The sequence below is a fragment of the Kogia breviceps genome, chromosome 17, assembly GCF_026419965.1.
Source record: "Kogia breviceps isolate mKogBre1 chromosome 17, mKogBre1 haplotype 1, whole genome shotgun sequence".
NCBI classification, from domain to species: domain Eukaryota; kingdom Metazoa; phylum Chordata; class Mammalia; order Artiodactyla; family Physeteridae; genus Kogia; species Kogia breviceps.
The window spans coordinates 39,130,165-39,156,282 of NC_081326.1; the positions used below are offsets into that span (position 1 = coordinate 39,130,165).

At 38.1% G+C, this 26,118-nt stretch overlaps 1 protein-coding gene and 1 non-coding gene across 5 annotated transcripts; both read right to left on the reverse strand.

Moving 5' to 3' along the window:
* Window positions 1-1,028: 1,028 nt before the first annotated feature.
* On the reverse strand, window positions 1,029-24,701 carry CFAP418 (cilia and flagella associated protein 418). 4 transcript variants are annotated; one of them, XM_067017216.1, is made up of 7 exons: window positions 24,440-24,697; window positions 19,692-19,779; window positions 16,043-16,107; window positions 15,448-15,513; window positions 7,513-7,608; window positions 3,548-3,690; window positions 1,041-2,144 (listed from the first exon to the last, which is right to left on the reverse strand). In XM_067017216.1, exons 1-7 carry the CDS (start codon window positions 24,598-24,600, stop codon window positions 2,140-2,142), a joined length of 624 nt encoding a protein of 207 aa, XP_066873317.1. In that variant the 5' UTR covers window positions 24,601-24,697; the 3' UTR covers window positions 1,041-2,139. The 4 variants fall into 4 exon arrangements, with proteins under 4 accessions (XP_066873318.1, XP_066873317.1, XP_058898902.1 ...); XM_067017217.1 differs by lacking the exon at window positions 7,513-7,608 and having other exon boundaries at window positions 1,029-2,144; window positions 24,440-24,701; XM_059042919.2 differs by having other exon boundaries at window positions 1,041-3,690; window positions 24,440-24,693.
* A 380-nt stretch (window positions 24,702-25,081) lies between these two features.
* On the reverse strand, window positions 25,082-25,163 carry TRNAS-AGA (transfer RNA serine (anticodon AGA)). Its single transcript has one exon. It is a non-coding gene; the product is annotated as a tRNA-Ser (tRNA).
* Window positions 25,164-26,118: the final 955 nt, after the last annotated feature.

Here is a 26,118-nt window from a genome sequence, read left to right on the forward strand (position 1 = left end):
ATTTACTAGTTATAAAATGAAAGTGACAGTAGAGCTACCTTTCTCATATGGAGTATTTAGGGAATGAAAAAACAAACGTGGTGAAATGCTTTCCTATAAGAAACATGCTGCACCAATTAATTTAGATAGTATTACTTTTAGAAAGAAGAATGAGAGAATTTATTAAGCACTTATTCTGAACTAAAAACTATACCATTATATTATTTTCACATGTTATATGATTTAATCCTTACAACAAGCTTATGCAAGAGGTATCACCACTCATATAGATGAGGCAAATGAAGCCCTCAAAGTTTAGTAACTTTCCACAGGACATGACTTTCAACTCTGATTTTGTAACACTTCATATTGTCACCCGTTATCTTTGGGGAAAGTCTGAAAACAAATTTAATTATCAACCGTATGTATATCTATATATTCCATGCAATATTTTTAAATAGGGCACATTTTGGTGTCACAAACCCAAATAACGTGATACAATGTAAAATCTCTAAAGAGATTGTATATTTTGAATTTTTTCTTTCCTTCCAGAATTACCTTAAACAACATGTAAAGCTGATTACTAGCTGGTATCAGCTGATAGAGATTTTGTTAAAACCTAACAACTGAAAAAAAAAATCAACATTTGAGTTACTGTTGAGCTTCATCACAATACTTACTGGCTTCAAGACCTTTTTCCCACCACATTAAAAAATATCAGATGAGTAAGAAAAGGAGGGAAAACAATTAAAAATCATAGCTTGATGCCATCTTCTTTGGCCCAAGAAAAGAAGAGTGTTAAGTGTACCGACATCATCATGCAGGTCTGGAAGCACACCACCACATCAACATGGCTCCTTCCTGTACTTGGACCTGTTCTTTTAGCTACTATACTCTCTTACACGTGCGTGTACACACATTCACTCTTACACACACGCTAAAACTTATGGCATGCTTCTCTTCCCCAATGCAAATAAATAAATTCTTTGTTCAACTGGATGTTTGGAAACATTTTGTTGACATTTTAAAGGAAATTATCAAAATTATATCAAATTCATCCGCAAATGAATATTTTATTATAAAACAAAAAAATACACCTAAATACAGAGTAAAGCTACTTATTATTTATTCATTTCTAGGCAAGATAAGTGTCTGAGAGTACAGTGCAGTTCAAATAAAGTAGCTACCTGGCTTGATAAAAAAGATACTCATTAAAGGCAGAAAATTATTATGAATATTGAAAACAAATACGCAAAACATCTTGAAAGTTTTACAGACTTTGCACTTAAAAATTATAGTTGATTAGAAACTATACTGTTCTTCTACAATGATACTAAAATAGCTGCATTTTGGCTTAAATTACAACTGGTAATAATCTATCCATTTGTATATAAACATAATATTCTTTCTACATTTTTGATCAAAAATTATACAATATTAAAAAGCTCATAAAGTAAATTGACAACAAAAATGTGAACTCATTTATACATTTCTGACATTAGGGAACTAATTATTATAATTATTATGTTATGGAATGCCAAACATGGGCAACATATCTAAGTTATAGAATAGTTATGATGAAATAATAAAAGAGGAAAAAAATTTCAAATCCATAACTTAGTAAATTTGCTCATTTAAATTAAAAAAAAATCACCATTATGATTAAATGTGCCAAATTCCATGAGGTTCTGAATGTGTGGCTCTTGTTGCTCTGCTAATTTTTGAAATAGGCGACTTGAATCCAAATCCCCGTTTCCTTTTTTTCTCTTTAAAAGGATCATTTAAAAAAAAAAAATGTATGTATGTATTTATTTATTTGGCTGCATTGGGTCTTCGTTGCTGCACGCAGGCTTTTTCTAGTTGCGGCGAGCAGGGGCTACTCTTCACTGAGGTGTGCGGGCTTCTCATTGCGGTGGCTTCTCTTGTTGCAGAGCACGGGTTCTAGGCATGAGGGCTTCAGTAGTTGTGGCACGCAGGCTCAGTAGTTGTGGCTCGTGGGCTCTAGAACGCAGGCTCAGTAGTTGGGGGACACAGGCTTAGTTGCTCCATGGCATGTGGGATCTTCCCGGACCAGGGCTCAAACCCATGTCCACTGCACTGGCAGGCGGATTCTTAACCACTGCGCCACCAGGGAAGTCCCCCACTATGTTTCCGATGTTATTACACTGAGATAAAATTTTAGGGGGTAAAAAAATTTTTATTGACATATAAGATTGGTAAACATATTCTTAATACAAAAATGTGAGCATCTGCCACAATGAGATGTATCCTGTTGGAATACTAGACTTACTGAAGCAAGTGATACACATATGCAAATGTGTCACGGTTAGGAGAAGGAGTTTAATGACCAGATCTTTCTTTGCTTGAGTAAAATGGCTGGAAGAGATTCAGTATAAGACTACGCAGATCATAACTTTGCTTCAGTTCCTCCCTTTCAGCAAGCCTGTGTCATGCATTTGAACAATATATTAGACACATGCGGTAAAGAGCTTCTGGCAAATTTGAATCTCTTGATGGGGCTGTGAGCTGGTAATTTTGAGGTAACCGATCTTCTGAATGTGCTGCTACTGCAGGGCTCCTCAAGTCTTAGTCATATTAATAAGGAGCCCAACAGGTTACCTGTTAGTTCAGCTATGCTTTCTTTTTTCATGTACTCACCAATAAACAGTATGTCAACCTGATCCTACCAGAAAAATCAACAGGCTGCCTGAGAAAATATCTTACTTGCTGTTCTCTTTACTTAATGGAGTTTTAGGGCATTAAAGGCAAGAAGGTGGTTGAAAAATCCAAAAATGACCTGTCTGTATTAGGATTTTTCCTTGTACTTTTAGGTGCATCAAAAAACCCCACTTTTATATAGAAATGAATACTTGCTAGAAGAGCAAACGAAATAACTTCTGCTAAATGAACAAGAGGAGGAGAAACAAGCTAAAACTGGTAATATATACTTACTACTGTGCATAGTATGGCTTTGAATTAGTGAAGTTAGATCAGATACAGGCAGTGTTTTCACCTACAATATACCTATACTCCCGAAAACCCTGCAATTAGCCACTGATCACATGGTTTCTGACATGCCTAAATTATGATCTTTGCTAACAACAGATCTGAGTGGAAGAGGTGATGTGTACACCCCTCAATGACCTCTCTGCAGGGCCAGCTTCATCCCCTTTAACTGCTATAACGAGGAATGTTTATGCTAAGTATATTAGCAGTCAGAAGTACTGCAGTTGCTACTGAATGGTTATATACTTGTATGAAACTCCACAATTAAATTTCTATTTAACAGGGGACAGGCTAGCGAAGAAGTATTTGGATAACTTGTTACCTTACTTACTAAGTGAAATGTCCATATATCAAAAAGGAATAATTCCAAAATGTTAAAGCACATTATCTTCCCAAGTCCATTTGGTCTTTGAAAACTTGTACAGCCATTAAATGAAATTTCCTGTCTTTTCCAAAGGGCACGATACTATGTACCTTTACCTAAATATTGTGACAACTAATAGAGACTGTTCTCATGGATGCATTTGTCTGAACGTGGAAAGTCTGCATTCTTAGTGTTTACCGCAAACCCAGCGAAGGTGACGGTCCGTCTGAAGGTCAGTCAGTTCTTCAATAGTTCTCCAGCTGCACTGGCAGGCGTATGCCCGTGTTCCTTTCTTCTTTATCAACTTCGTTTTTAATTTGTGGAATTCTGGCATATTGTTCCTATTAGTAAAACAAGAAGGTTTTAGCATAGTAGCTTTGTTCAGTGCTTAATGACTTAAAAAAAAAAGAAATTCTAACTGCTTTATTTTCCTGTCTTCACAACATCCAAATGCTAAACTACCTGGTGCTCTCACATGAAAAACAGAAGATACACTTTGGTGTTCTCTTTCTGAGGATTTCAATGTTTTTAAATGGTAATCCTCTAGGTCTGTTTATTAAGGCTATTGTAGAACACAGTGACCTAAAGAGCTGAAGAATTATTCATCTGTCTTATCAGAGACTACATGATATAAGAATAGAGTGGAGGGCTTCCCTGGTGGCGCAGCGGTTGAGAGTCCACCTGCCGATGCAGGGGACACGGGTTCGTGCCCCGGTCCGGGAAGATCCCACATGCAGCGTAGCGGCTGGGTCCGTGAGCCATGGCCGTTGAGCCTGTGCGTCTGGAGCCTGTGCTCCGCAACGGGAAAGGCCACAACAGTGAGAGGCCCGCGTACCACAAAAAAAAAAAAAAAAAAGAATAGAGTGGAAAAGATGGTGGTTCATCTCCTACCTCAAATACTCACCTGTGCCATATTTTAAAAGCCTGCAGTGTGGCAAATGGAGGGCATATATGAGGCATAAAGATAACAGGCTTCTGATGGGTTAACTATAGAAATTCTTCATTACTAGAGAAAAAGTACTTGTTATTTCTATGCGTTGAATTCATATTCTATCTCATCTGTTTCAGTGATCTGCCTATTTATGTATACTACCAGAAACAAAACAAATGCCTATCCTGAAATAAATGTCAGTAATTTTAACATAATTAAATCTATGTGCAGAACTCATGAAAAACGATAACCATCTGACTTGATGCTATTATAAAAAAGACTGCAGAAGTTAAATTTAATTAATAGAAAATCAATTATGGTTCTCATAATCCATGTACTAAATTTATGTAAATATTCCATGACAAAAGAAAATGAAAAAATTCAAAGTGAAATGATGAAATACAGTATAAGTATTTTTTTAAAAAGAAATACACTGTTAACTGTTACTTGGTGATGTCACTGCAACAGAAAGCAGGAAACAAAGTGCCCTCTGGTGGCCAATGGGCACCACATTCAGTACTGCACAAAATTCAGGCACAATTGAGGTTAGACCCTAACAAAACCTAAGAGATTTTCCAGGCCAACTGTCTAACTTCAGGAAACTGAGACTTTGACCAGCTGAACAACTTAGCTAAGGTTACAGTGAGATAGGGGAAGAACTGAATAAGTTTTACTGCAAAGAAAAAAGCCGAACAAAACTAAATGTGTTTAATGAAAACTAAGTGGCTAAATGAAGGACTGTCCTTTATTCAATCTGCAATATATTCTGACAAACTTAACATGTGACACTTGATTGAATACTTAGAGATTTCAGGAATAGGAATCATGAAAGCCAAGGAACTATCAATAATTAATACATGTCAAGTACTGCATATTTTAAAAGCTGAGAAAGAAAATTTCATTATTTCCCATAAAGCAAACACAGTTTAATAGAAAAATAAGAGCATTTTATTTAGCTATTATGGCAGGATGGTCAAGTATAGCTTATACTTCTTTTAGAAAGTTCTAGAACTTGTCAAAGCTAGGATACACTTATTGCCCTCAAGTGTTTCATCTCCCCTCTACTTTCAAGCAGATCACATCTTCATTCACAAAATCAGGCAGTGAGATGTGAAAAGGCCTCCATTTCCTAGCTTTCCCCTTGAACACATCAGTATATGACCTCTTTCCACCCAGGCATAGAGGCGGCCTCTACCTATCCAAGGCCCACTTTCCATCAGCACTCTAGACCCCAAAGCCTCCAGGACCTTGTTATTCACATAACCTTCCCTTCTCTTGTCTTCCCCACCCCCCCACAATATAAACATCAAAGCATCTCCTATCTTTTTTTAAAAAAATTATTTATTTATTTATTTTTGGCCGTGTCAGGTCTTAGCTGCAGCATGTGGGATCTTTCATTGTGGCATGCAGGCTCTTCGTTGTGGTGTGTGGGCTTCTCTCTGGTTGTGTGGCACATGGGCCCCAGAGCGTGTGGGCTCTGTAGTTGCGGCATGTGGGCTCTCTAGTTGCAGTACGTGGGCTTAGTTGCCCTGTGGCATGTGGGATCTTAGTTCCCTGACCAGAGATCAAACCAGCGTCCCCTGCATTGCAAGACTGATTCTTAATCACTGGACCAGCGGTTAAGGGAACTACTGGACCAGGGAAGTCCCAGCATCTCCTATCTTAACTAAATGATCCCTTAATTCTGCATTCACTGACAGGCTTCCAAGTCACCTTCTGGGTAATATCATCCAGTTTCATGGTTTCATCTACCACTTTACAGTCTACATTTCTTATCTGAGCTTCAGAGCCCCAAAGAGTACGGGCTCTTGACCTGGGATTTTGGGACCACACTAGGCTTTATTTGGGTTGGGTACTATGAAATCTCTCAAATTGTAATTTTTCTATGTACCTGCATATTTGAATTTTTCTGTGCGTATGTTGAGAGGATTCAGATTTTCAGAACAGTTCTTGATGTGAAAAGTTTAAAAACTCTTACATTAACACTAGAGGAGACTCCTAGAGATTTACATGAGAATGGATGCCAGAGAGGTGTGAACAAAGCCTCTCACTGTTTTCTTTATGCTACTGAAAAGTGCTGCAATAATTCTGATGACTTGTATCTGAAAATATAGTCTCTGCTTAGGCACAGGTTTGGGGGGCCAAAAATGCATGATATATGTACTTTACTAATTTTTAGCCCTTAATTTTTATTTGAAAACGTGAATACATTTTTATAACTTAAAAACATTAGGTATTCACTGAGCATTTAAGGATGTACAAATTACAAAAATATGAGAAAGACACTATCCCAACCACAAGGAGGGAGGCAGACATACACCCACCTAAGATATTTTCAGTCTTTTATTACAGTAAGTGCTATAACCGGTACAACGTGATGTGGACACACGGGAGAAGATGAGTTTACTTCCAAGCTGAGAGAGTGGTAAGGGAATCACAGAAGATGAGCAAGGAACCATACCCTGAGGGACAGGTAGGGTTTAGGTAGATAAAATGGTGGGAAGGTAGCCCAAGAGGTGGAGAGTTTATACAAAATCATAGAGAATGGGAGCATTGTTTTGATGTAGCTAAAATCTTGCAAAGGTGAAAAGTATACCGTGGCAAGACAAACAAAGCTGGGTGGTAGATAGATGGGGACTGGATTATGGAAGGTCTTGAATGCCATACTAAGGAATTTGGACATTATTCTATAAGCAGAAGGGTTTTGGGCAAGAGGATGGCATACTCAGAGTTATGCTTTAATTCTCAGCAAGTGAAGGGTGGTCTGGAAGAAGAGACTATACACAGGAAAATCAGTGAGGAGGCTTCTTCTGAACTCCTGTCCAGAAGTAACATGTCCTTAACTAGGCTGACAGCAGACAAATGGAAAGGAGATGATGCGAGAAACATCAAAGAGGTGGAGGCCACAGAATCTGGCCAAGGCCACCAAGAGGCATTACTGAACAATAAGAAATACGAAGTTGGGCTTCCCTGGTGGCGCAGTGGTTGAGAGTCTGCCTGCCGATGCAGGGGACGCGGGTTCATGCCCCGGTCCGGGAAGATCCCACATGCCGCAGAGCGGCTGGGCCCGTGAGCCATGGCCGCTGAGCCTGCACGTCCGGAGCCTGTGCTCCACAACGGGAGAGGCCACAACAGTGAGGGGGCCGTGTACCACAAAAAAAAAAAAAAAAGGAAACATAAAGTTGTATATTAAGTACATTTTTTCACAGAGTGAATTTCTTTAGAAACATACCTGAAAAACAGGTAATCACATGATTTGTCCCACCCATAGTCATTGTAGCTTACTACCCAGAAATCACAGGCTATACAACGCAGATGGTCACACGCTCTGTTCAGAGAAAAAGAACTGTACATTAGAAATTACTGGTAAGTTTAAATATGAAAATATGCTGATTTATTCATAGACTATACCACATATTACAGATTACTGAGTAAACAACAGAAAAGTAAAGATGAATCTGATTATAAATTTTTATACTGTTGGTCTGATTACCTATTTGAACTTTCAGGTTAAATTTCTGCACAAACCTACCTATTTTACTAAGATCTTGCATACTGATACATATATGCACACATGTATATTTACATATATAAAAGAAAAAAAATAGATGTGTAGATCTTTTAGTTCAATGGTTTTCAAATTTGTCTGAGGGAGATCTTCACTGAAGCTACCTTCTTTACGTGTTTCCCTTCCTGATGAAAATTTCAGGATGCCTCTATCACAGAATTTGCCACATTGTATTGAAATGCTGGGACAATATCTTATTTGTTTCTGTTCCCCCACTACTTGGCACTAATGTATTCATTCACTCATTTAAAAATATTTACTGAAAGACTACTATGTGCTGGTGAGATTCTGTCCTCAAACAGCTTAGATTCTAATTCGAGAAGAAATAAGCAATACGCGTAAATTATGTAGCATGTTGGAAGGTAAAAAGTGCTTTAAACGAAATAAAAAGTAGAGTCGATAAAATGGGAAGTACTGGGAGGCAGTGTGTTATAATTTTAAATACAATAATCTGCATAGGCTTCACTGGTAAGGTATATCTAAGCAGTTTCTTTAAGGGGAGTGGTAGTTGGTAAAGAAGTGGGGTTAAGAGAAGGTTATATTTAAGAAGGAAAAAGAGCAGGTTTGTATACTGATGGCAAAGATGCAGTGAAGGGAAAAATGATGCTGATGAGAGAGGGGAGAACTGCTAGAACGATACTCAGCACATAACAGGTACTCTGTGACAACCTGAGGAACCGAAATGCCAAGCAAATCTCAAAATTCATATAGTACATAGTAACTTCAGTAAAATGATAATATATGGTAAGAATTACGAATTGCTGCTGCAAACCATTTGATTTGTATAATAATTGTGATTTAAAGAAAACTTCTCCATTGTTTGAAGTATTTTAAAACTAGAATCAATATAGATACATTTGCTCATCTAAAAATTAAAGGGAAATAACAAGAGTTTTTAAGATACCAGAAACAAAGTGAAAAGACCAATAATAGAGTGAAAGAAAACATTTTCAACACAGTCAAATACTTATACTGATAAAGAGTGCTTACAAATGACAACAAAGAAAAAAAACCTAAAAATATAATTCTATGTCACTAATATAGGTAGCATAGATTAGTAGTTAAAGAGTGTAGACAAGATTGCCTATGTTCAAATGCTGATTCCCTAGCTGTGTAACTATAGTCAAGTAACTTAACTTCACTGTGACTCAGCTTCCCTATCTGTAAAATGGGGGTAATAATGCACACTTCATAAAAGCATTATGAGGAGCTAACCAAGTTAATATTGATAAAGTGCTCATGACAGTGCCTGGCATACAGCATTTATTAAAAAGTTAAAATACTACATAAAGAATTAAAATTTCAAGCAACCATGAAATATATATTTAAACCAATTAAGTTAGCAAAAATTAGCACTCTCAGACATTTCTGGTGGGTATGTGAACTGCTATAACCTTTTGGGAAAAATCTTGGCATTATTTTAAGATTAAAATTATACCTAGCTGCTGTACTAGCAATCCCATTTTGGGGAATATATAACATATAAATAAAAGCACCAGAGTATAGGCGTGTATCTCAAGAATAATTTCTACTGCAGTGCTGTTGAAGTGGCAAAAAACAGGATACCACTTGGATAGCTATCAAAGAGGGAAAAGACTGAATAACATTTATACTATGGAATATTAGGCAGTTGATAAAAGAGTTAATTAGATTTAACTACTGACATAGAGGTGCACAAGGCAAGGTACACAATAACATATATAACATGATCCTGTTTTTGTAAAAACTACCCCCCAAATTTTCCTGTATAGGTGTTTATAACAAGTTTGTAAGAACATGGAGAAAAATGTGGAAGGTAATATACCATGCAGCTATCACTGGTTGCCTCAGGAGGGGTGGGAATGGAGAACAAGAAAGGAGAGGACTATCTTTCTCCTTATACCGTTTGACTTTATTTTTTTTCAAAAAGCATATAATACTTCTGCAATTAAAAAATAAAATAAAATCCATCACTATATATTTTTTCACTTATTTCCCTCTAAAATCCAGATAACTTAACTTCAAAATTGCAAATATATTTTGGCCTGAAAGTTTCTTTGAGAATAAATGCTTTATATTTCTAAAAACATTAATCACAACAATGATTAAACACTTAAAATCTTAAGTTTCATAAACAATTCCGTATTTCCTTTTAAACTGTTAGCAATTTATGAAGTTGAATTTGTACATATGGAAATTCAACACAATTACATTTGTACACATTTGAACTTGGATTTTGAATGTACAAGTCAGGAAATGCAAAATGATGGTTCCCAAAGCTGCTGTAACTTGCTTTCTTATGCATATGTATTTATTACATGATTGCACAGAGTGTTAAGTTTAATGCCTTAATACATATGTGCAATTTGACTGAATTACTGCTGTTGTGGGAACTATAATTTAGAATTTCCTGACATTTTGTATGTGTAAAATTTCAACCATAATGTTAAATACAGCTTTGTAATTTAAAATTTAGTAGTTTATTCAAATCTATTCACACTACCACATTTTCCTACAAACACTGTCCTTTGAGAAAAATAAAACTAACTTGCAGCTAAGAAATCATTCTGCTGCTATGATTCACTCTATTAGACCATTATTATACCAGTCTATGGAATAATCCAGGCTTGCAAGTAGTTTAAAAAATAATGAGGAGAGTAAAATTCAATTTGGCTTGAAAATCACACCTTGGTTTTATCTATATCTTATTAATGCCACCACACTTTGCTACTGCTTTCTCCTTTACACCAAGTGGGTAAAAGATTCAAATCTTTACACTCTAAAATCATCTGAGATTACTCTCAAACCAGAGCTTTATCCAAAAATCAAACAAACATAACACATGAAAAATAGACAGAACAGACTCGATTTCCTTTATGCCCTAGGCATGTAAATCAGTGCTTATTTTCAGGGCTTAAATATATTTTTCTTTTATAACTATATATAAAAGAATATCTAACATAAAGTCATGGTTCCAATGAAAGATAAATTGTCAGATCTTTCCTCTAAAATGTGAGTTAATACAAACATGGAAGTGTCATCAACAGCTTTGTCCTTTTATCAGGCTAGTAAGTAAAATCTTTATTATTTTAAAGATGTTAGTGGTGGGACTGTCCCAAATATAGCCCAATAGAGTCTTCTGCACAGACTCTGGTTCTCAGTCAAATCCTGTCAGATCTACACAGTGGACTGGGGAGTCTTGCTGTTTGGGCAGCTGGAAACCAACAGCTGCAATAGCAAAAGCGGCTTCCCTCTTGCATTATACAAGTGTCTGCAAACTGGTATACTAGAAGGCATAATGGACTAGGCATCAAGTTACACGTTTGAGTCCTTGCCTTGGGCAAGGCACAGGGCTTGGGAGTCATTCTTGACAACTTTCTCTCTTGTCTCCAACAGCCATTTAATCATTGAATTCTGTCAAATCTATGTTCTAAGTATCTCAAGTGTGACCCTTTTTCCCTACAGCCACTGCCACCACTTAGGTCACAGCTGCCATCCCTGTCTCTTTCCTGGACCACCGGTGCCTACTGCCTGTTGACTGGTCTCCCTGTGTTCTCTCCTGTCTTGTCTCTCCAACTTCCAATCCATTTTCCATTCTGGAACCAAAATTTCTTTCTTTAGAAACACAAATATGATTATGTCACCCCTATCTGCTTAAAAAAAACCCCCAAACAACCCAATGGTTTCCACTGCTATAGGACATATTTTTCTAAAATCCTCCAGGGGACCCCAAACTAAACGTCCTCTGACTACCTGTCCAGCCCCACCAGGAGCCATTCTTTCCCCGACTCACTACACTCCAGCTCACCTGGCTGCTCTCTGTTCCTCCCACACCCCTGGCTCCTTCCAGCTCAGGGATCGTCTAACATGGTGGGTCCTCTGGCTCCAACGCTCCCCTGTCTTTGCTTAATTCCTACTTATTTATCATATCATAGTCTGATTAAATGTTATTTGCTTAGGAAAGCATTCCCTAACACTTCATATTAGTTAGGATGCCAATTATCTATGCTTATAGTATTCTGTACTTACCCTTCACATGACATATTATGAGGAAATTAAATCGTTATTTGTGGAATTAAAGTCTCTTTCCTCATCTAGACTGAAAGCTCATTGAGGGCAGGGAAGTGTCTATTTGTTAACCGTGATGTGTTCACTCAAAACCTAGGACTTAGCAAGGACATGATGAATTTATACCTGTTTAATGAATTTAACATCAGTGCCTTAATTTCCTCATTTATAAAATGGGGTTAAAATTGCTCTAGGGCTTCCCTGGTGGCGCAGTGGTTGAGAGTCCGCCTGCCGATGCAGGGGACACGGGTTCGTGCCCCGGTTTGGGAAGATCCCACATGCTGCGGAGTGGCTGGGCCCGTGAGCCGTGGCCGCTGAGCCTGCGCGTCCGGAGCCTGTGCTCCGCAACGGGAGAGGCCACAACAGTGAGAGGCCTGCGTACCGCAAAAAAAAAAAAAATTCTTGCTCTATCTGCATCTTGGTTTTTCCCTGTGAAGCAGGTGAACCAATACATATACTTTAAAAAAGTGCTCTGGAGAGTATAAAGTACTTCACACATATAATATTTTACATGCACATGAATATGTACGTGCTTATCTTTCTGTGTGTGCTGATCTATGTCATGAAGAAGGTGGTCAATGATTAGTATCTTTGTGATGGGTGAAGAAGAAAAGATCTGTGAATATAAACATTTACCTGTGCATATATATGCAAATTGTATGTGTTTTCCCTTCTTGTCACTGTGCAAAAGGTAGGAATGGGGTTGAAAGATTGTGGCATTCTCATGGATCAATGTTATATAATAGACATACACTGAAATTCCATCTTGAACAAGATTCTTCTCTGCTAGAACGAAATCAAAGTACATGTAAAAATATACTACATAAAAGAAAATCTTAATATTTACTGTTGGAAGTAAACCAGAACACATAGACATATCTTCTGAGATAAAATGGAAAAGTAGTAGAATATAGGATTCTTGCAGCTGAGGTGTAACACAATGAGAAGGCAGCACAAACAGATGAGAAAGACCCACAAATAACTACAAACTACTGTACCTATAGTAGCTAGCTGACTTGCAACATGGGTGCAATTTTAATGTATTATTTCATTGAATCCTTATAATAACTCAGTTTCCTCACCCATAAAAACTAAAGTTTTTATGGGTGAGGAAACTGAAGTTTTCTAAGATTATATCCCTTCTCAAGGTCTCACAGCTTGTAAGAGGCAGAGGGAATATCTGAACTTAGGTATTCTGTCATCAGAGCCCTTTGTCTTCATGCCCTGGGTATAATCATTTGTTTCTTTATCAGTTTCTCTACTGGCCAGTGTTTCATCTTTTTTGGTATCTAGTATCTAGGACATAGAGGGCATTCAATGAATATTTAAAAAAAGAAAAGGAAAAGGAAAAGGAAGTTCAAACAGAATGATAAAACGAGTCTACAGTAAGTGAATTAAGCAGGTAAGACAGTGGGAACATGCATTAGAAAGGAGTGTCATTCTAGACAGGGAATAAGTGTGAAAATACTCAGAGGCAGAAAAATATAAGTGGAAAGTAGAAGGATAACAAGTGTTCTAGTGGAAGTAGGGTATCTAGCCCAGGCTTTAACTGGAGGTGAAAGAACTGAAAAGAGAAGAGGAAGAACAGGGACAACAATCTGGTGAAGCAAACAATGAGCTTAGAGTTAACATGAGACAGATGGCAGCTCTCATTTTCCTTCTGAGCAGGGGAGAGGTGCTCAGAATGTTATGGTAGGTGTATTTTCTTTAGTGCTCTATGTGGGTGAGACTACGGAAGGTGGAAGTGGATGGTGACTAGGAAACGTTTGCCGTATAGCTCAAGGACGACTTGAGGGAAGCCTGGATTCAAGGCAGGGTGGTCTGGCAATGACTGAGAAAAATCCAACTGGGTAGACACAGTAAGTCAGGATCGATAAGCAACCAGACTGTATTCTTCTCTAAGGGCAGTCTGTGTCTCTAATCCTTTGAATAGACAGTCCTCAACGCACGACGATTCAGGTGCTACCAACTCTTTATTTACAGCCCTCACAGCAGGCATCACCCCTGTGGGCTGCTATAGCCTGTCTGCTGCCTGGTGCTCCTGGTCCAGGCTTCCCCAGATTCCCAGTTTCCCTCTGGTCCTACAGCCCTTTATTTCCAGGCCTCCTAGGATCTAGGCCAGCTCTACCACAACCCTCCAACAATGTCCTTTTGGATCCCCTTTCCATCATTCGTTATCTCTCCTGAAACGTGATCAGAATGCAATCATATCGCTCAGTCTTTTATTTCTTAAAAAATTATCAGAAAATGAAAAAGTGCTTTAGAAATAAGTAGACAAAATATAATAATCTAGTTAAGCAGGCCTCTATAAAAATAGAACCAAACTTAACAGGACAGTAAAATGATTTGCTGAACTACTTACAATAGACAAGACATGGAAACAACCTAAATGTCCATCGACAGATGAATGGATAAGGAAGATGTGGTACATATATACAATGGAATACTACTCAGCCATAATAAAGAATGAAATAATGACATTTTCAGCAACATGGATGGGCCTAGAGATTATCATACCAAGTGAAGTAAGTCAGAAAGAGAAAAACAAATACCATATGATATCACTTTTATGTGGAATCTAAAATACAACACAAATAAACTTATCTACGAAACAGAAATAGACTCACAGACATAGAGAACAGACTTGTGGTTGCCAAGGGGGAGGGGGGTGGGGAAGGGGTGGCTTGGGAGTTTGGGATTAGCAGACACAAACTATCATATATAAAATGGATAAACAATAAGGTCCTACTGTACAGCATATGGAACTATATTCAATATCCTGTGATAAACCATAATAGAAAAGAATATGAAAAAGAATATATATATGTATAACTGAATCACTTTGCTGTACAGTAGAAATTAACACAACATTGTAAATCAACTATACTTCAATAAAAAAAAAATTGCTGAAAATCGATCTGTTTTCCCCACTTTACAACAATGACAATGGAATAGGCTAGGAGTCTGAGGCTGATAGGGGCTTGGGGTAGGTAGCATCATGACCATAAGATTGCCCTGAAAGAGGTACTGAGTGAGATACTGGGTGAAAGGAGGGTTGGGAAAGAGACAACAAAAGGAGGCTTTCTCCTTTTGAAATATGTAAAATCAAGAGACTATGCTTCGGAACTCCTTGGGTACTACAGACCCACAGCTTCTCATGCTGACTGGCCAAGGCAGTGTGGGTGACACATCATATAGTTCATCTGTCCTACTCACTGGTTTTTCACTGCCTGGAAGGAAAAATGGCAAGACAGAAGCTCAACTCCTGGTGTCTTGTGGAAACCAAGCTGGGATGAAAGTGATCCAGGCACTTCAAGTGGATCTTAAAGAAGGGTGTCAACACAATGAACAACACATACCCAACACCATAGCTTTTAACAGCTATCACCCAAGAATAATAAACATTTCAGTAAAGTGTTCTTAGACTGGCTAACAAAATATACCTTTTATTATGAAACAGACTCATGCCAAGATGATAAGAACTATGTTTTAACAGGGTATCAATTTGGAAAAAACTAATTAAGAAAGTATAACATATTTCTGACATCTTACCTCTGTGAAGTATTTGTCCCAATCCCACATGGAACAGCGCTTCCACCAAGGTAGACTGGGCTGCAGCTGGACAGGTTCAACAGACGGGAGAAAAATAAAATTCAAACATAAAAGAAACATGAGAAGTTAATTTGGCCTCATTGACTCTATATTCTTGTAATCAAATTGTATATTTTCCTGAGCAAGCCAACTATTTCAAGGAAGAGGTATTTATTTCAGGGTCACTGTGTTATTGGATAAAACCTGTATATTCAGGAACACTCAAGGAGTTAAAGTGAGTCACAGAAAAATTTGTTTGCCAAATAATGTAAGGGACAAAGTAAATACTGAAGAATATAACAGAACATTAATTTTGAGAAACCATTCATACTTTTTTTTTTAATGCAGCAGAAAATTATTTACAATAGCAATAATCTCCCATTCAAGTTCCTTCACACTAAGGAGTCACAGACCATAAGAACACTGAAAATGCTGCTATTGGTCTGTCTCCTGAAAGCCGACCAGTGCTTTGTTGCTCAATGTTGTTAAATGGTAACAAAATCTACTAGACCATGCTCACCAGTGTGTATAATTCGCCAAAGCAATCCCAACTTACCTCTTACCAAGGCCTTGAATGGAAGCTCTGACAGATGTGTTACCTGAAGATTTAGATTTTAATTTCTGTTAAAAAAACAAAACAATAAAAGGCCAAGGGTAACTTAGAGAATTGTAACTAATAATTGTAACTAATATTCTTTGTTTTATAACAAGAATATTTTAAAAATAGCTTAAAATTTCCTATGATTTTAAGGTTTCTGAAATGAAAACAATGATCAAAACCCTTTAAAGGCAAAAGGGAAGTAGACCTCCCTGAGGAATTTACCAATTACTATGCTAACGTGTAGTCTAGAAAATTGATATACTGCCATTATTAGCATGCTAAGATTTAGAGTCACTTTATAACTCTTCAGTTAATAGTAGAGTTCAATGATTTAATATGAAGGAGCTGCTATTTAAAACTTCATCCTGGAAAAATTCAATTGAGGAGTAAAAACACCTCAGACTCATTTTAAAGGCTGTGAATGGTACTCACCTGAGCTAAAAATAAACTAACCAAACTCCTGGGTAACTTCAGGAATATTAATTTTGATCAAATGGAATGGCATCAACCATTAGATGTTCAAGGAAAATGTAGAGCTACCTAGTCACAACCATACAGTAGTTCCTATATGGTTACATAACATCATCATTAGCAAGCATTTATTAAGTGTTAACTGGTATAAGGTACCAAACAACATAGCCGACCACATACTAGGACCACCGCCAAGGAAAGGAAGTAGGGTGGAGAAAAGGCAATTTAAACTATGCAGAGACATGCCATCATTTTACCTAGTAGGTGAGGAAATTTAATGGAGGCAAAAATACTTTACTATTTCTCTTAACTCTTTTATTTGTTGAATAAAACTGATGTTAAACAGAGCTGGAAATATTTTCGGTGCATAGCTGAAAAGTAATAATGTGCGTAAGTCTCTTTTTGTCTTTGGGAGCACGCTCCATGTGCCATCCAGGCTTGTGTTTACAACTCAAAGCTGGCACACTAGGACATCTACTGTTGTTTCTGGGCTTTCTTGTGTGAGTCTGAGAGTGGTTAATGAACAAAACAACCTGCAACTGATATGATACTATAAATCAACTATACTTCAATTAAAAAAAAAAAAAGAAACACAACAGAATGGAGGAGGGAGCAATACTCTCAAGAGCATGATCTGGTCTCTAAGGACAAGGCGGGCATGGACCGGTAATTCACAGACACTTCTTTTCCTCATCCAGTCAGTGTTTTACATTGATCTGCTTTCCTCCAGAAGTTTACTTGGGTTGCTTTCTCCCCTGCAGGCTGGCAAACTGGATATAATAACTAACTTCAAAAATGGAGCATACAGGGCTTCCCTGGTGGCGCAGTGGTTGAGAGTCCGCCTGCCAACGCGGGGGACGCGGGTTCGTGCCCCAGTCCGGGAAGATCCCACATGCCGCGGAGCGGCTGGGCCCGTGAGCCATGGCCGCTGAGCCTAAGCTTCCGGAGTCTGTGCTCCGCAACGGGAGAGGCCACAACAATGAGAGGCCCGCGTACCGCAAAAAAAAAAAAAACCCCAAAAAACCAAAAAGGGAGCATACAGAAGAAGTGCATAAAAGCTTATTTCTTCATGATTATAAGACTTATTTTTGTTTCAAATTAGTATATCTTCTCTAATACTTCTTTAGAGAAGTATTTCCTTCTCTTTCTGAAATGCCTTGAACTGAAGAGACAGTGCCTCACACACAGATACATACCCCGTAGTGCTTAATAAATAATGAATTGCTCAGATGATCAATGAATAACATCATGTAGTTTTTTTCCTACCACTAATTAAATTAGTATTGCTATTCAGCATTTATGATGCATTCTGTTCGCAGAGCATTCAACACCATTGCTATTGTGTTGACATGTTATTCAACTAGGCCATCAGCTTATTAATTTACCACAGATGAACTGAAAATGTTAAATTTAGAGAAATTAAGATTTTTTAAACTTGGTTTTATTTTTATTCTTTTTCTTTTAATTGAAGTATAACTGACCTACAACACTATGTTAGTTTCAGGTGTACAACATACTGATTTGGTATTTCTATACATTACAAAATGATCACCACAAAGTCTAGTCACCATCTGTCACCATACAGAGCTATTACAGTATTATTGACTATATTCCTCATGATGTACATTTCATCTCTGTGACTCATGTATTTTGTAACTGGAAGTTTGTACATCCCTCATGTATTTCACTCATCTCTCCCACTCCTCTCCCCTCTGGCATAGAGAAATACAAAGCTTAAGATCTATACCAGTCACTTGATTTTTAGTCTGACAAAAAAAGAAGTGGCCCATATCCATAATCTTAACACAATCATTGCCTAGTTATTTTTAGTCCACTGTGTTGCTTTAATCTTCCCTACCTTAAAAACAAACCAACCAACCCTCTTTGGTATTATATTTTATATTTACTTCTTAGATTTTTTCCTTGTGGTCCTTGTAATTTAGACTTCCATTTGGTCTCTTTCTAACAAATATATATACATATATATATATGTATATAAATAAATCTATAAATCTAACAAATATATTCTGTGCCCACCAAACTGGTAAAAATGAAAATATATACATTTTCATCACTGCTGGTAGGAAGAATACAAATAAGACAGTCACTTTGGAAAACATTTTGGCAATGGGTAGAAAAGTTGAGGATGAGCACACCTTGTGACCTCCTTGGTTTATATATCCTAGAGAAACTCCTATACATGGGTTAAAAAAAAAGACATACAAAGATATTTGATGAAGCATTGTTTGTAAGAGCAACAACTTGGCATAATCAAAATGTCTAATCACCAGGGATGTAGGTAAACTGTGGTGGAGTTATGTAAGGGACTGCTAAACATTAGTTAAAATTGTTTATGGTTACATACATATGTAATAAAAGTATAAAAGTATGGATGGAAAGGCTAATGGTTACCTTTGGAAAGGAAGGCAGTAGAGTAAGATTTGGAGAGTTCTTAAACTATAATTTTTATTTCTTTAAAAAAAGTCCAGGGAGTTCCCTGGCGATCCAGTGGTTGGGACTCAGTGCTTTCACTGCTGTGGCCTGGGTTCAATCCCCAGTCAGGGAACTAAAATCCCACAAATCACATGGTGTGGCCAAAAAAAAAAATCTAGAGGAGCAAATCTGGCAAAATGTTAAGATACATTCAGTATGACTAGTAAATATATAGGTGGCTGCTATATTATTTTATGAGCTTTTATAAAGTTGATATAGATATATAAGCATTTAAAAAATTAAAATACTACCAACTTAACTGATTAGTTCATGGGATGAGAGCGATGGCAAAGCTTTTGAGATGCTAAGCACATTCCTATAATGAAAGCTGATTTTGGTCTTTGAGAAAAGTATTCTTAGAGTATACAAATAAATACAAGTAACCAACTTCATCTGCAAGTTGACTTTTGTTCAACAGCTTTTCTAATTTCTCATCCTTGCTGAGAAATAAAAAGCAAAACACACAGTTTCTAATTTTTTTTCTTATTTAAATCTAAGTGGAATGATTTCTTTAAATAATTGTATTTCTCAGAATTCAAAGGACTATAGATACTTGTGTATTCTAATAAGTTTTCAGACTATTCTAAACATGTCTTGAGATAATGAAAGAATGACTGTACATTTAGAACATTTGACTTACAGAGCGTTTTTTGTCAAAGTTGGGCTCTTCAAATATTTCGTTAATAAGACTGTCAAGATCATGTTCTTTTTTAAATGTTTCTGTTGATCTGAAAAAACAAACAAACAAAAAAACAGCTGAAGCTTAAGTGCAGATAAAGTCAGCCAGCATCAGAAGAGTTTTGTTTAAATAAGGTCCATTACTAGAGTTGATAACAGAAGGACAAATGTGATGTTATTTTTTTCCTACTATTGACATAGCTTAGGTTTCTTGAGAAAAAAGATGTAGTTCATCAGGTACAAATTCCCATGTGTACTTTTACATACTTAAAATATAACGTTTAAAGCTGTATGTTATATGTAAGAGAAAGGCGGGTATGCACTTTTCTAAATTACATCAACATTTATTTAAGAATACAAAATATGTTCAATTATAAGTAGAACCTGAGAATTATAAACAAAGATAATTTTAATATGTCTAATTTTCCCCTAAGGGTTCCATTGTAAGTCAAATAATCATATCTCTTTACTACAGGAGCCAAAGGTTATATAACCAAATGATCAATTACACACATACATACAAAGAAGTGATATTTGCTTGACAGAGTATCTCAACTACCTCTTTACCTTACTGACAAACTGTTACTGCATGGAACTCCTATTTAATAGCTAACATTTACTGAATACTTTACATAGATGAAGATATAGGGACTGAGAGATTCAAAAACTCGCCCAAGGTCATATAAATAGTGGGAGGAGAGGCTTGGAATTGAATCTAGGGCAGTCTAGACACCTAACACTAAATGAGATGAACTCTCTTTAGAGTTTACGTTACAGATGCTGTATATCATTTATAACTTTATAACTTCATTGGATCATTAAATTATTTGTTTTAAAAGACAGGTTTTTTAGACTAACTCTCTATTTCTAGAAACTATTTGCTCCGAAATTGTTAACATCAGGATTATAGCCCTTCTTTGATACTGCTTAGAGTAAGATAATTAACCTGATGTAAGAAAATGCAGAGGCTACTGCCTAACACTGAATGTCTGATTCCATCTATGTCCAGGCTTTGCCTCTTCAGTTTTTCCCTTTCTAACTTTTACCCTTAATATCTTCCACTGTATACTGGTTTCTTGCCAAGTATGCTAAGTATGCTTTCCTCTTCAAAGAAACATTCCAAAACCCCTCTTGAAGCTGCCACCCTATTTTACTCACTAGTGAAGAGTAGTCTATAGCCATTATTTCTACTTCCTTACAAGTATATTGGATTTAGCATCAGCTGGTGATCTGGATAAGGGTTTCTTAACCTTAGAAATACTGACATTTGGGACCAGATAATTCTTTGGGGTGTGTGTGTGTGTGTGTGTGTGTGTGTGTGTGTGTGTGTGTGTGTGTGTGTATCACAGTGAGAAGGGCAGGCTATTGTGCACTGTAGGATGTTTTACAGCATCCCTGCCTCTATCCACTAGATGCCAGTAGCACACCCTTCCCCAGTTGTGACAATCAAAAATGTCAAGACATTGCCAAATGCCCCTTGGGTGGTAAAGTCATCACCTGTTGAGAACTACTCACCTAGTTTAAATTATTTAACCTCTCTGAACCTCAGACATTTTATATGTAAAAAGGAAATCTAGACAACTATTTAAAACTTCTTCCAGGTGTAATATTCCATCTCTGGCCTCTATATCCCTCAACTATAGTGAAACTCTTTTTTTCAAAGTCACTACTGCCCAAATCACTATATTCAATGGCCTTTCTCAGTTCCAATTCTCTTTAATCTTTCAGAAGCACCTGACACTTGCGTACCAATTCCTTCAATTTCTTTTGTGACAGCAGGTTGCTAAGATGTCCTCTAGAAATTCTCTCCTTTGGTTTTCATGATGTACTCTCTGGGTTCCCCTCTCTCATGCAATTTCACAGTTTCAAGAATCAGATGCATTCAAACTTCACCAGTCTACTCAGTACTGTTAGGGATCCAAACTATCAGCTTACATAAGATTCTGGTCTGTTATTAGATCACACAATTTCATGATGCCTACGCTTGCCTCTGCTTTGCTACAGAAATGGGAAAAAAATGCCATCATTTCACTGAGAAAGCATATAAATTTTAAATGACAGTATACGTTTTGTCTTTCGATGCTGTAATACAATAATCTTAATCAAAGGCTAATAAACATTTATTGGTTCCCTACTTAACTTTGCTTCCTATATTGAATTTTGATTTAAGATATAGTTTCTGTCAAAAATAAAATATATATTCTAAATAAAATAAATGTAAACACTTGAAACCCACAAATGTGAAAGATAATACATAAAAGCTTAAATCTGGATGTACAATGTCCTGGTAGACTTGGAAATATGAACTTGGGCAAGCAACTATTTTTCTAGGTCTTGGTCAGTGAAATGAGGATAATAATAGTATTCACCATGTAGGGATGCGGAGATTAAATGAAATAATACATATAAGGCATATAAAAAGGACTCAATAAGTATTGGCTATTATTATAGCCATCATCTATGAGGTTATGATATGTTCTCTAAATATTCCCATCTGTATCATCCTGACGCTTTATTCTTATTGCAGTTCAACTCACATCAGTCTTTTTTTTAAAACTAATTATATATTTCTCTTTATCATTTTGAACTCTTCATCAAGTTGTATATGTTCTGACCATTTATATTAGCAGTAGTTCCTGGTATCCAGATGTGGCATGGTCATTTATTATCTGCAGAGCTATTGTTTTTAAGAGACAATTTCAGTATTTTAACTCTTTTAAGAAAAAGAGATACAGGCTATATCACTACACAATCGGCAGGTAGTCTCCTATTAATAAATTCATAATGTAAATCAGTTCCTAACTTTTAGGTATCAATTTTGGCTCAGGACCAAATTTTAATATTTGACATTATATACTACATTTGTTATTAAGTTTAGGGTCTTCGTTGCTGTTTTTTTTGCATAATTTACCTTTACAACTACACTGCCAAATGAATGACAACACTTGAATTCAACACATGAATGACAACAGTACTGGTTTGTTACAGCTTCTATAAATGTATTATTGAAAAATCTGAGGTAGTAAGGTGGGATGGGATGCTATAAGGATTATGGATAGATTTTAGTAGTATAACAACAGGCTACGGAGAGAGGTACAAAAGAACCTGTGCTTGGAGAGGATCCGTCCACCTTAGTAACCCTTTCCATATTCAGCAGCCTGCTCCAAGACATCCTTTCCCTCTGTGCTAGTTCTCCTAAGATGAATAGGCTCTGGAAGGCTCTTTGATAAATTTTCTCCATGCCCCAAAGGAATAAATAAAAAGAACAAAAGAACTTGCAAGGTAACATTGTTGTAGGAGAGGAATGGTAGATGTGCTGGGAATGAGTTCATAAGAATGCCCAGCATTCAAGATAATAATATACAAATTCGTGAGAGTGATATTTGCGTCAACAGTCAAATGAACGTTAGCCTATTCAAAGCAGTCGTCTTCTTTGGCCGAGTCCCCACTAGGGAGGAACCCATGCCCCCTGCATTGGCAGCTCGCAGTCTTAACCACCGAACCGCCAGGGAAGTCCCCAAAGCAGTCATTTTAGTTGGCTCTACAGTTATTTTTTGGAATGCTGCCAAGTACTCGACTAATTTTTAGAACTTCTTTTTCTAAATTTTAGACTCTTTTCAATGTTTTTATCTTCTGGGGGTGAATTTTTAAAAACAAGTGTCATCAGAGGTAAGTCTTGTAAATTGGGTAGCAATGGTGTTGGGTTCTGGGAAATCACACACAGGTGCGTAAAAACAAAACAAAACCCACAGATGCAGCCATAAATGAATAAGATTGACTTTCGTGGGTTGTTCCAAAGCTGCCTCTGTGTAATTCCACAAGCGTCTCCAAGAGATTCAAGCAAGAGTTACTGCAGAGGCTCCCAAGCCATCACTTTGAAGGACAATACTCATTCTGGCTAAAATTTTGGTTTTTTTGGAATTGAGGGGGGAAGTGAGATAAAGAAGAAAGTCCTATTATTGAATAATTACACAGAAGAAAAATGACTGACAAATTTAAAAGATACTTTTTTTGGATCAAAAACCAAGACTTAAGAAAATTCCCCAAATTTCAATTTGGATGCCTGAGATCCTCTGGGACCCTTAGCTGAGGCCGTGGGGAGAAGGAAGGTGGCTGGATTATTGTTACCAATAATTAAACCTTTTAATCTTAAATCTAATCTCATTCAATTCTCTGAGCTTAAAAAAAAAATTAACTAATGATGGAATAGAACGGCATCGTTTTCTCCAACAATTGGCCCAAGAATTGTTCTGCCTTGGGAATGGGGTCCCAAGAAGACCAGAGGCAATAGGATGAGGTTCTCTGTGCGGGCACCTCAAAAGCGTAAAAGAGTCGCTCACGCAAACGGAGGCCCAGGTCACCGTGACCCCCTCGGGGCTCAAGAGAGAGAGCCTAAGCTGCACCCCCTCTCCCCCATTGGAACCAGAGTGAAGCCGCGGGCTCTCAGAGGCGGGGCATCAGCCGGGCCAGTCCTCTGGGGCTTGCTCGGGGGCGGAGTCGGGCCTTGGGAAGAGATCTTAGGATCCTCTAGGCCGGGGAGTTGAAGTGTGTGCGGCCCCGGAAGTGGGGAATTGAGAGTCTGGGCCCTAGCAGGGAGAGGAGATGGAGGTCGCGGGCGGGGGTACGTTTCTTTGGGTCCGGCGGCGGAGGGGTGGCTTTAGGACCTGAAGCAGGCTTCACCAGAACAGCCCACCCCTCCCGCCTGTTAACCTGAGATTCTCTTTCGCCTCGGCTCGGTTCCGGTCGTTGCTGAGGATGCCACCGCCACCGCCTCCGCCTCTGGGCTGTTCGACCATATCCAGTCTCAGTGGGTCTGGTCTGCAAAACTTGGACTCGACCTCATCCAAGAGCTCGTCCAGGTCTTTCGCCATCTTAAATCGTCATGTCCTTCCCCTGCTCTGGTAGCTACAGCACCGTGTGGTTTCCAGGGGCAACGCGAGGATCCGCTGGGCGCGCTGGCCGCCCCCGCGCATGCGCGAGCCGTTCTGACGCTGTCCTAGGCGCTCGCGATGCCTGGGCGCTGACGCTCTCGCGCGGAAGGATGCAGTGTGGTAGCGAGGCTTCGGGGCATAGGCTTTCCCGCGGGGCGAGAGGTCTGTCGGAACTGTCCCTTCGTGCGCTACTTCGCGACGCTTTGCTTTTCTTTGTTCCAGATTGTCTGGCGTGTTTTGTCCCATCTTCCTCTTCTGGACTCAAGTTGTAACCACAGTCACACGACTGCCTAGCTCCCTCATCCGCTCTTCATCTTGCCCCATTGGGGTCCCAGTTGTATTTCAGCAGTTCATAAATTCTGTAAATAATCTACGGAGAAGCCTGCAAAAGGAAAGGATCTGTAGCAAAATGTTGGCTCGTCGTAGTCGGCAGGATTCGAACCTGCGCGGGGAGACCCCAATGGATTTCTAGTCCATCGCCTTAACCACTCGGCCACGACTACTGTTGACATTAGCTTTGGCAATGAGATCTATGTAGTCTGCACACAAGTATCTACTCCAGTAACAGGTATGTTTAGATCGTGAGGAAAACATTGCAAAGCTGTTCTGCCAGATCAGAGTATATTTGAATGTTATGGTTCTAATAATTTTAACTTCTTGAAGGGCTCTTAGAGCATATCTCTTCCAACCTTTTACTCCCCTTCAGAAAAAACGGAATTTTAGTAAAATCGCTAAAGTTAGCGTCAGAAAACAAGAGGTAAGGAAGAAAGCCTGGTGCTGCTGTACACCTGCTTGCAGAGGTGTGCATTTCCAGGAGGGAATTGGCAACCTTGGGGCCACCGACCAGCCTCCGCGCTTCCTTGCCGGGCTCCCACCCCTGACCCTCTCTCTTGGACAAACAGCTCCCAAGGACTCTTTTTTACCCACTAGGCACTAAAATGCTGTTGCCCACTGATTTAAATTCACTATGCAGGGCCAGACTGTCCCACAGTGCCGTAAAAACACTATTTTGAAAAGTGTGATGCGTGATAAAATGCAAGGTATTGTCATTTCATGGTACTGCTGTTAAATACTGTGCATACCGAAACCTGAACTTTGAGTATTTCTAACGTGGAATAGCAAAGAGGTTGGCAGCCTTGGAAACTCTGGAGCTAGTTTAATCGAGTTGATTAGTAGCTTCATTTATTTGGTTTGTTGTTTGTTCAGAATATCTTTAATGTTCCTGAAGAGCAACATGAAGTGGTGTGATGGAGCGAATGTAGAGCCTACCTTTAAATATTCGACTTTTGGGAGCCAGCTGTTAAATGCAACCATTATTAAAAAATTAAATATATTAAAAAACAAAAGCAATACTCAAAATTCACTACAGTCTAGTTATTTCCCTACATTTTACTATAATTTATGCTGTTGAGGTTATTTACATCTATTGTATCTGAAATACTATACAGTGGGTTGTTA

What these genes read in the sequence shown, in the direction of transcription:
- CFAP418 (XM_059042919.2), bottom strand. Translation starts at nt 24,600, where the DNA reads ATGGCGAAAGACCTGGACGAGCTCTTGGATGAGGTCGAGTCCAAGTTT. An exon ending in ATTCAAGGCCTTGGTAAGAG is followed by an intron (nt 15,514 to 16,042) that starts GTAAGTTGGGAT and finishes GAACCTGTCCAG; the next exon opens with CTGCAGCCCAGTCTACCTTG. An exon ending in TGTGATTACCTGTTTTTCAG is followed by an intron (nt 3,691 to 7,512) that starts GTATGTTTCTAA and finishes TTTTACTAATAG; the next exon opens with GAACAATATGCCAGAATTCC.